The 11,042-nt window shown below is 34.0% G+C and overlaps 1 protein-coding gene across 4 annotated transcripts; it reads right to left on the bottom strand.

Moving 5' to 3' along the window:
- Positions 1–18: 18 nt before the first annotated feature.
- LOC123006428 (centromere-associated protein E-like) lies at positions 19–8,839 on the bottom strand. 4 transcript variants are annotated; one of them, XM_044400896.1, is made up of 24 exons: positions 8,497–8,839; positions 8,214–8,329; positions 8,066–8,164; positions 7,499–7,722; positions 7,260–7,447; positions 6,212–6,913; positions 5,968–6,168; positions 5,792–5,920; positions 5,391–5,739; positions 4,703–5,111; positions 4,342–4,648; positions 4,186–4,291; positions 3,774–4,136; positions 3,594–3,724; positions 3,436–3,540; positions 3,229–3,387; positions 2,929–3,177; positions 2,713–2,881; positions 2,534–2,660; positions 2,105–2,488; positions 1,817–2,057; positions 494–1,771; positions 240–446; positions 19–190 (listed from the first exon to the last, which is right to left on the bottom strand). In XM_044400896.1, the coding sequence occupies exons 2-24, from the start codon at positions 8,309–8,311 to the stop codon at positions 149–151; spliced, it is 6,267 nt and encodes a 2,088-aa protein (XP_044256831.1). In that variant the 5' UTR covers positions 8,312–8,329; positions 8,497–8,839; the 3' UTR covers positions 19–148. The 4 variants fall into 4 exon arrangements, with proteins under 4 accessions (XP_044256831.1, XP_044256832.1, XP_044256830.1 ...); XM_044400897.1 differs by having other exon boundaries at positions 19–196; positions 7,278–7,447; positions 8,497–8,836; XM_044400895.1 differs by having other exon boundaries at positions 19–196; positions 8,497–8,836.
- Between the last annotated feature and the right edge of the window lie 2,203 nt (positions 8,840–11,042).

Below are 11,042 nucleotides of genomic sequence, written 5' to 3' on the forward strand. Positions count from 1 at the left end.
GAGCAAAAAAACACATGATTCGAATAGCGACTTTAATTAAAGAATCACTTTACAAACATAAAATTTACAGTTCTATTAACATGAAACACTATTTTCAAACAACAAAACACGTAATTTAGGGGATAAAAAATGGAAATTGTTTCAAATGTTAATTTCTTTTAGTTTTTGCTTTTGGTGTCTTTTCTGGTTCCTGAAACTAAAAGAATTTATTTAGTCTGATGTTTTGATTCAAAGCTTACTGCTGGAGATGCTCGAGATGATAAATTTCCACCACTACCATTTCTCATTAAGGGTCTATGTGTTGAACTTGTGTCATGTCTCACTTCATGTCTTTCAACACTGTTGCTCCTTGACGAAGAGCCACTTTTCTTAAAAATACCCGTTATTCTCTCCCTTAAATCTTTCTTGCTCCCTTTTTCTTCCAGAAGTTCGGAACTCGAATTTTGCTGTAATCAAAGTGTTATTAACAATTATGGAACTCATGAGAGACAACCTTTGATGACAATGATCTTGATGGTGAAAAAGTTCCAGGATCTTCGTCATCTATGCTCCTAGATTTGGTCAATTTTTTCAGTTTGCCCATAATTCCCTTCTTCTTTTTCTTCTCACCAGCAAATTCGCTTTGAGTCGAACCACCAGACAGTCGACTGTCTAAACTAGTGTCTCTAGTCGTCCACCTTTCAACGTCTGAAGACATATCCAAAGAATGAAGACTTGACATACTGTCATTATCGTTCTTCCATATTTTGGGTTCATTTTGGGCTATTGTGTGTTCTAAAGACAAGCTTTTTCGATGTAAGCTCCCATCGGTTTTTCTTTTCTGGTACGACTTGTATCTACTTTCGGAAACATTTTCATGTTCAGTCGAAGTCGCTCTTCTCATTCCCATACTGCGTTTGATTCGTTCTCGTTCATATTCATCTTCGGTTAATTTCTGAAGTCTTCGCAAATCTTCCGCAGTGTTTGCCAATTTCAGCATCAAATTTTGAATTTCTTGTTGCTTATCCTCTGGTGAAAGAGACGATTCGCGTCGTTCGATGGCTGGTGAAGTCTCCCTCGATTTTGAGCTTCTGCTTCGTCGTGGAGGAGTTGGAGTATATGAAGCTTCTTTGTCACGAGAGAAAAACAATTCTGGTGCTAATTGTTTCAAATAATCAATTTGTTCAATCAAAACATTTACTTTTCTTTCATCTTCTTGATTTAATCTTTTCTTGCCTTGAATAATTGATTTGAACTCTTCTCTTTCTTTTTCGTAGCGTTCTTTTTCGCGCCGAAGCTTCTCATTTGTGGTTCTCAATTTAGCGTGAGCGTCTCTCAGTTCTAATAAATCACACTGTAGCTCAGTTATTTTTTTCTTATTTTCATCTTGATCCTCCTCGGAAGATTTTTTGAATTGTTCCTGTTTCCGTTTCGCTTCTAATCTTTCTTTGTCTCGTTCTCTTTCAACTTCAAACAACGTTTGTCGAAGATCACGGGCTAAAGTCGCAGTTTCCTGCAGTAACCTTTGCTGTTCCTCCCGTTCTTTCTGCCAGGCGAGTTCCATTCGTGTTCTCAATCCCACAATTTTTGTCCTTCCACTACTAAGAATTTTCTCCTCTTCTAATTCATTAACTCGGGAATGCAATTCAGACATTTTTACTTCCCATGTTGACCTTTCCGACACCAGTTCGGTCTTCAGTCGGGAACATTCAAGGCGAGCTTCCGAAAGCTCGTCTTCCATGCAACTGATTTGCTGTTCTAGAGTTGCAATTTTCGTTTTTGATTCTTCCAGCTGGAAACATATTTGACGGTTTTGTTTATCCCAATTGCGACTTACCTCATCATAATGTGCAGCTGGATTCGTATTGTCTTTAGCAGTTCTTGGAGAATTTTTCAAATCGCCGATAGTTTTTTGCGCCGACTCTAACATGTGCTTATAAGTGTCTCTTTCTCGCTTGAACCGCATTACTTGGCCTTGAAGTTGTTGAAGTTCACCATTGACTATAGAAAGTTGGTTATCGTATCTCATTTTGTATTCACCCAATTCGAGCTTCTTGGATTTTTCAATAGAACTTAATCTGAAAGAAAATTTTTGGAAACCAACCTATGGAAATTATTTACCGACTTTGCTTTAAGTTGTCTTATTTCCTTTTCCATTGCTGAACTATCGGCACTTATATTCCTTTGTACTTTATTTACTTTCTCATAATCGTCTAATTTCTTTCTCAATTCATCAGTCTCCTTTCTCATATATTCCATTTGGTCATTTATCACCTCATTTTCTTTCCTCAGCTGGTCCAATTCAGATTGTTTATCTTCCAGCATTGCTTTATAACGCACTTTATCTAGTTCACTTCCGTTTCCGGTACGTTTTTCAATCTCTTTTATTTTTTCCTGCATGTTTAGTTTCTCTTTTATCCATTCATCGTGTTGTTTATTGTATGTTTCTCTTAGTGTTTTCAACTCAACTTCTAATTCGTCCAGCTGTGACTTAGTATTAGAAAGTTGGCTAAAAGAATATAAATGTATTAATTTTTTTAAATTATTGTCTTACTTTTCTATAGTTTCTTTTTCCATAACCAATTTGGCTTTGGTTACTACATGTTCTTCTTCCAAAATTTCATATTTCGCTGTGAGATCTTCATATTTCTGCTTTTCCTTATTTAAATTGCTTTCTAATTCTAAAAAGTCACAAAATTACATTACCAAAAAAAAACAGTTTTAGTTTATTACTGTCTATAGTTTCTTGGAATTGTTTAATTTCGGCTAATCTTTTAGTTCCAGCTCCGGCATTTAATTCCAACGATTTTATTTTACTTTTCAGTGAAGCAAGTTCCATTTCCTTATTTTTATTCTCTTTCTCGTGGTTAGCTTTTATCACCTCGTTTTTCTTCTTTTCATTCTGAAACATTTTTCTTAACGATGGATTTAATTATTTTATTTTATTACTTGTAATTCTATTTCTAACTCTCCTTTTTTCTTCTCAAGAGATAATTTATCATTCTTATTATCCGCCTCGGATTTCTTTAATTTATCTTCTAGATTTTTTTGAGATTTTTGAGACGTTGCCAATTTAGACTCGATGTCGGCCAAATTAGCTTTACTCTTACTTAATTCATCTTTCAATTTTGTAATTTCGCGAGTTTCTATTTCGCCCACTTTGGAAACCGATTCTCGTTCCTTTTTCAAATTCTCTTCCTAAAAAAACAACTATGAAATTTGTTTCAATACTAAGAATCTGAAAAATACCAAACGTTCGATTAATTTCTTTTTACTCTCAATTGTGGTTTCCAAACTTAAAATTTTATTATTTAATTCCTCGATTTGGTTATTATATTTTTTACGCTCTTCATTCCATTTACTTTGTTCTCCTTCTTTCGACTTGGTTTTACTCTTCTCTTCATCAATCTAAAATTAAACATTCAATTTTACTTCTTAAATTCTTAACTATGTTACTTTAGTTTCTAAGTCCCTTTCGCGTTTTTCCGCCTTCTTTAATTTTTCTTCAGTTTCGCTAAATTTCTTTTCTAATTGAGATATCTTCGAAGATTTTTCAGATAACTATAACATATTTAAAAATCTATCTACGGAATAGTGTCATTTAATCATATTACCTCATTAATTTTACTGTCAAGCTCTTTTTTGATCGTTTTCAACTCTTTTTCTTTAGAATCAAGATCTAATTTTAGCGACTCAGCTTTTTGACTTATTAAAGTTAATTCGTCTTGTTTATAAGTTGCGGTTTCTGAAAATTAAAATTTAAGATACAACGCAAGAACATTAAAAATAATTACTTAAATTAGCTTTCAATTTAGCTATTTCTTCATCCAATTTATCTTTCTCTTCTTGTACTTTCTTCTGTTCTTCTTTGAATTTCTCAATTTGTTCTTTAAGTTTCTTCTTTTCTTGGTTCGATTTTGTCAATGTTTCCTTAGTTTTGACTAATGATTTGTTGATTTCGTCGTATTTATTTCTCTCTTCATTCACTTTCTCCTTTTCCTTCGATAATTCAGTCTTCATCTCTTCAAATTTCTTATTCATTTCTTCTAGTTCTTGCATCGCTTTATTAACTTCGTTCTGATGTTTCATTTTCTTCATTTCTTCTTCTAATTTAATCTTCTCATTTTCACTGGTTTTTATTGCTACAATCATTTCACCTAAAAGAAAACTTCTCAACACTGATTTTTATCAATATTTCACTTTTACCAATTTCATTCTCTAAATCATGCACCATAGTCTTCAACTGATCTTTCGACGTTAACTGCGAAATCTTTTTAGGTGTTCTCTCTACAAATCGTTTATAATTTCCTTCCTGTTAAATTTTATTTTAGAATTCATCGTAAAATAAGACACAATTCTTACTTTCAGACTTAATGAATCTTGTTTGAGAGCTGTTTCTAATTTTTCTTCCAACGCTTTAATCTTCTCGTTTTTCTCCGAAATTTCTATTTCAAGAAAAGCTATTTGGTCAATGTATTTGTCTATATTTTTATCCGAAGATTTGAGATTTTTTGTTCCTCGGAGTAATTGAAGTTTTTTATTCTCACTTATTAATTTTTCGTTCTCTGTTTCAAGCGATTGAATTTTATTTCGTAAAATGCTTGCTTCTTGCTCAATTACTTGAAGTTGGCGTTTCAAATCCAAGGTTTGCTGATCCAAATCCAAAGACCTGTGTGTTTACACAATTATTTTTATATAAATAATGTATCCAAAAAAAACGTACTTGCTTTTTTGAACACTTTTACTTCTCTTTTGATTTAAACTAAGTTCCGCGTGTAGTCTTTCACAGTCTCTTTCTTTCTCAATGAGTTTCTTCCTAAGATCATTGGCCTCGTCTTCCAGAACCTTAAGCTTCTGACTTTGCAATGTTGTGACTTTTTCTCCACCTACAGGGGTCCGTTTTGTGGTAGTTTTCGCAGTAAGTTTGTCTTGCAATTCCTTATTTTTGGTTTTAATTCTATGGTTTTCTGCTTCTAAATCTTCAACTTTGCGTCGAAGAACAGAAGCTTCTTGTTCACTCAATTCTAATTGTAATTTTATTTCTGCGGGGTCCTCATCGTCTGATACATCACCTTTCTCAGAAGGTGGTTCTGGGGTCAGTCTTGTATTATTTGTGGGGCTTAATTTACGACCTAATAATTATTTTAATTAATTTGGTTAAAACGACTACAAAGCCAAAAAACTTAAGCAAGAAATGTAAGAGTTGCAACTGTAGAAAATGGTGGGAAAGATTAGTAGGGAGAGGACCAATAATTGTTAATTATCATGCAATACACAGTTTAATTTTTTGACCTACTTCTGGCTCGAGTAGCCATTTTCTTCAGCTGCAAAACCAAAGATTCATTATCATCTTCTATCCTTGACACTTTCTTGCGTAAATTTTGAGCCTGCAAGTACGAAAAAATTATTACCCATTGCGTTCAGAAAAGTGGCCATTGGTGAAAAATGTCTCGCTGGTTGGTAAATTTTTGACATTGTGAGATGATGGAATTGAATTGAAGAAATGAAACTTTGCGGTCGCCATAACTGCCGACTTTCTATATCTAGATCAGTTTGACTAGAAGCGTCACAAATATCAAATACGGTTTGTATCCCTGCTTCACATGAATCTAGATTAAGCAAAGTTTGAGTCGATACTGTAAAAAGTTTTGACTCTTGACTTGTCTTCACATTTTTAGGTTCAAACAAAACTAAAGGAGATTTGCGTTGAAAAATATGTAATTCAGGAGATTTAAAATGTCCAGATGATTTGTTATAAATCTGGACCATGAAACAAAATTAAAAAAAACTAAGTTACTTGCGAGATAACTACCTCTTCTTCAGCAAATTTCAGTTGTTCTCTTAAATCAGCTTCGCGTTCCATTGAGTCTTGAAGGTCTCTCAATAACTGAGCAGGATCGTCTTGGGAACCGCCTCGAGTTAAAGACTCGCGTGATACTTTCTAGAAAGACTTAATTAGACACGAGATAAACTCCTCAATCAACTTACTCCATCAGCAGATGGAAATTTGCCAATTGATGCCAACTTCGGTGCTTTCTTTTTACTCGTTTTTGACTCCTCTTGAAGTTTTTGATTTGCTTCATCCAACTCCTTTTGTAAACGAATCGAGACTTCATTAGCCAGTTTCAAATCCTGTTCAAGTTGTTTCATTTTTTCTAAATTAGCCAACGTTGATTGTCCCCCTGAGATCTAAGAAAAAATCAAAAGTGACTAAAAGTGTTCGTCTTTCTACCTCTTTCAACTTTCGTTCCGCTTCGTTCTTTTCTTGTTCTAATTGTTCAGTCTTGCGTTCGGCTTTCCTCAACTTGAATGATAAAATCCTACAATTTTTGGTAGTCTGATCTAACTCTTTTTTAAGTGAAGTGTATTCCACAGCCTGGTCTTCTCGGAAATTATCCTGCATTTCGTCCATTTGTTCCTCCATATCTCTCAACTCCTTCTTAATATCTTCATTTTCGTCCATCAACTCCTCGCACAGTGTTTCAGCCGCTAGAAGTTTTGATCGTAACTCATCGGCGATTTTCTGAGCAGCTTGAGCTGTAGGTCTTTGTTCCAACTCTTCTTCCAGCTCTTTCACTTTAAAAGTTAAACTCTTCTTCTCGTCACGATAATCCTCAAGAGTTTGTTGCAATTCGTTACATTTTTGTTGAAGTTTCAAAACTTCAGAAGCTGTAGTCTTGCTAGTTGTTGTCTCCATCGCTGCTAATCTTCGCAAGAGAATATCACTCTTTTCTCGTTCTAATCTTTCACATTTTGTTTTTGTTGTTTCTAATTCTTTTTTTAAACTTTCTAATTGGTCTCTCAACTCATGATCGTGTGCATCTACTAAAGTAGTATCAGTTGTTTCAGTTCCGGCTATACTCACAGCATCATCTTCGGGTTCTGAATGGTGATCTTCTACTGGTGGTGGAATTGTTGTAGACTTCCGTTTTACCTAACATTAATTCTTTTAAGAATTTGAAGCGATTTGAGCTATTTAATGTTAATAACAATTAGTTAATAATTAATTAGATGAATATCAAGCGGTGAGAGTGCGAGGTAAAGTAAGTTATTGTACACAGGTGACGTCAAAAACACGACGAATGATGGACTTGACCAGTCTCCTTGGTACTTCTTGATGGATAGAGCTAACATGCGTCTTACCAATCCTATTCGTGTGGTTCCAAAAAACTGTCAAATTTAAAAAATTGAAGGGTTCAATGACAAGCCCCAAAAACTACAAAGCTTCTAAATTACTTGAATAGGAGTGCAAGGGTTAACAAAAAACAACATTTAATTACTTGAATAAGAAATTGTACATCATGATTTGTTGGTTCCTCTGATATTGTTTTAACTTCTTTTATTTGGATACGTCTATTTTTTTCCTCTGTTGCTTCTTTTATTTGTTGTAATTTCTTAGCGCGTGCTGCTAAACTATCGTTTTTACTAAATACTGACTTTTCGGGTTTATAGGAGAAGCTATCAGAAACTGTAATTTAATTTATTTTGATTATTGGTTCCAACGAATGTGATTAATTACCAGTTCTTTGTCCTGTATCGATCGATTTTTGTTTTCTCTTTGGTAATTTTATACTAACTGTTGTGACAGCTTGTGTATCGTCTTCCAATTTTGCTAAATCTGGTGTAGACGTCCAAGATGATGGATTGCTATAATTACTTTCACTTTTTACAGAATTATTGTCACGGTCAGACGCTAAGTTGCTGCTAGATACCCAGCTACGTCTTCTCTCACTATCTGCATCCCTAAATCGGATAACACAATCAATGACAAGAACTTTGACACGCAATTACTCCCTGAATCAACTCAAATAAAGATAATTATTAAACTGATGAAGATATTGTGTAGGAAACTGATTGCTAAGGTTACGCCCAGCTAGAAGCTGGACAAAACTTCTAAAAAAAACCTTACTTTTGTTTTTTGATTGATTTGTAAAATCAAACATGATTTTTGTTACAATCTTAACAATGAAAAATGTTAATTGATACCGAATTAATTTGGCACCGTGGAGTGATTTGACTTTTGTCAAAATTGACATCATTGAAGGATGCCAAGCATGTGAATGATGTGAAAAATAAGATCTTGTACCTTGAACTCCAAGACAGACTAGGTGTCGACGCCGTAGTGTCGTCTCTTCGAAGTGAAGATTCTTCGTCTCTTCGTTTCCCCCCATGTTCTTTATAGTCTCTAAAATGATTGTTTTTGTGGCAAAAAAAACTTAATTGGAAATATGTACCTAAAGCATCGTTTACATCGAGTGGGCCATCTGACTTGTGGGTGAAAACCTAAGGGACATAAGGGGTCTCCTTTGGCAAGGGGGTACATGTGATGCATGATTGGGCGAATTCAGCGCTGAGAGAGAGAGAAAAATAAAAATTGGTAAAAGGGTTTCACAATTTACAACTGCTACATCTTAGGTCGTGAGTTCCGTCTATATATAGCTACAGCACATTTGTATTTGCTGCAAGACCCTGACTCGATTTAATAAATTTATGAACGGAGAATAATGTAATGCTTACTGTGTATTTGTTATTCAAAAACTGGGAATTAGGAGAAAATGGAGGTGCGCTGGATCATCGAATCCAGGAAAACGTGCAACAATTACGTAATCACTTCACTGGAAAATTCGCACAAAGGCACTACTGTCACATTACCGAAAAATCGATTAATTGCCGATAATTCCACTGTGACACTTTGATAAGAACATATACACACGTTGAAGCTGTGCGAGAGAAGACGGTCAGCTTCGCAACCAGATTCCGTGCTCACCTAATTTCGGGATGTTCGCCAAACAATTTATAAATCTTATAAGCAACACTCATTCCTGAAAGCGTATGCGATCCAGTGTTTGACGCCAGTTGCTTTCAAAACAATCACTTTTTCTTTACGCACTTTAGATTTTTCTCTTCAATCCTTGCTTACCTCCGTAGTGAAATACCCCACCATATGGGTATTTAATTTTAGAAGGAAAGTAGTTTGAAAATTGGCAACGACACTTTTCTTAATTTTTCAGAAAAATGCTAAATTTGAACATGAAAACACAGGCGGAAAGGTGAGTGGCCCTAAGGGAATTACAATACAATTGCGGAAAATCGGAAGATAAAACGCAACGGGTTCAAGCAGTGCTTTATTTAGGAATTTGTCGTCATGTTTTTGTTCTATATTTTACTAATTGTACTGAAATTAGCTGAACTAAATTGGACTACCAAAAATAGCGTGCCAGGCTACAGCTAATTTTTCAAATGTTTTTCTCAAGCCTTCTCCAATTCACCACGAACAGGCACCGATGCAGTTTTATCTAAAAACTAACATATACAGTGCGGACCACTATTTTCGTCCAACTTTTCACAATAACTCAGTCAGACAAACTGGGAGATTAATTTTTGAAACTGTGTCCAATTGTTCAAGGTAGATTTCCGTTTTCTTCTGTTTATTTTACACACCGCATACAGACAGGAATAAATTTAGTGAAAGGTAAAATAAAACACAAATTAATATAAAAACAAAATTATTTGTTTGTTTGCTGATGATAACAGTAACTTTATTTTTTATTGTATTATTAAATCATCGAAAAAGTAGGTACTGGTCGTTGCTTGGCTTTCATCCCATCCTGTATAGCGCAGCCTCCCGCGGCGTATTTTTTATTCGGATGTGTTGAAATAGAAATCGTTGAAAGCACAAAGTAATGTATTGATGTGGGCTTAGAATCGGGGCTAAATTGGTATTGTAATAAAAATCAAGACGCAAAAAACATGTACGAGTAACGGATTAAATAATTCTTAGAAAGCAAGATATTACTACATACCTATATGGGCCTGTTTAGAACACACCCTAATTGTAGTAGCAAACAATAATGATTGTGATAAACTAATACAATAATAATTAGAAAATCGATGAATTTTATAAATATTAAAAAATAATAATCAAATGGTTTTTAAGTACAAAATCAAAAAAATGAGTTATTTTTAAATGAATTCTTGTATAATAAAATTTATTTGATGCATCTCAATTTTCTAGATAAGTCAAATAGAAATAAAAAAAAGGTAAACCCGTTCGAAGCATTGCTACTACTACCACCAGGCAAAATATTTTACTTTGGGAAAAATAACGATCAGTGTTGTTAGACTTGGAGATTGAGAATCAAAAAGCGGACATTTTAAAATCTTGTAATATTGTTAGGAAATGTCTCAATACTAACGAAATTCATTTTAATCACATAAAAAATAATAACTTAATTAATAATAATTCATTAAGTTGCGAGACGGAAAATGCGTAGTGACGCTAGATTATGGAATTTAGACAGTTTTTCTTAGGCTAGTAATAAAATGCTAAGTAAATAATTCTCATATGCTAAGTAAAATAATCTAAATGCTACGTAGTGTATTAAAATAAGATTTGTAGAGCATTCTTAATTGCAACCAAATATAAAACAGAAGTATACTAGTGAAACAGATATAAGTAAACAAAACTAAAGTAAAATGAAAAGTAGCATGAAACGTATAATAAAAATTATAGAAACAAATAAAAACTTTTTATTGTTTTATAAATTTTTGCTAAAGTGTATTGACAATGGTTAATGTTTTAAACTATACGTATGAGGTGTTTTTTCACGGTGTGTTATGAACGGACCACAATTTTTAATACGCCCCGAGAATGACATTGCTGTTCCATTTTTTTCGGACACCTTTAAAATTACGTGTGAAATGTCCTTTATAACTGCAGACATATACATGCTGATTTGTCATCAAAAAAAAACATCCGTTATAAAAAGACAGTTATGACAATTAAGCCGTGGTCTTTATTGAAATGACGTTTAAATAAGTGCCGAAAATTTTCACAAAAAATCCAGAAACGCGGCACTAGTCAAACGTTGAGGTAAAAGGTGGGGTCTTATTAGGTCATGTTTAATGATCCCTGCCCAAATAGTTAGTGAAAATCGGTCTTAGAAGTGATACCCATACGCTAGTCAATTGAGTGTTTGAGTAGTTGGCCATAATGACTTGCTTTACAATTTGATTTCACCCGAAAGCGCGTTTACAACAGACTAAACTGACGCGTGCACAAA

This window comes from Tribolium madens, unplaced genomic scaffold (genome assembly GCF_015345945.1).
Source record: "Tribolium madens isolate multiple individuals breed KSU strain unplaced genomic scaffold, Tmad_KSU_1.1 Scaffold_2;HRSCAF=44;Tcas5.2_LGX, whole genome shotgun sequence".
NCBI classification, from domain to species: domain Eukaryota; kingdom Metazoa; phylum Arthropoda; class Insecta; order Coleoptera; family Tenebrionidae; genus Tribolium; species Tribolium madens.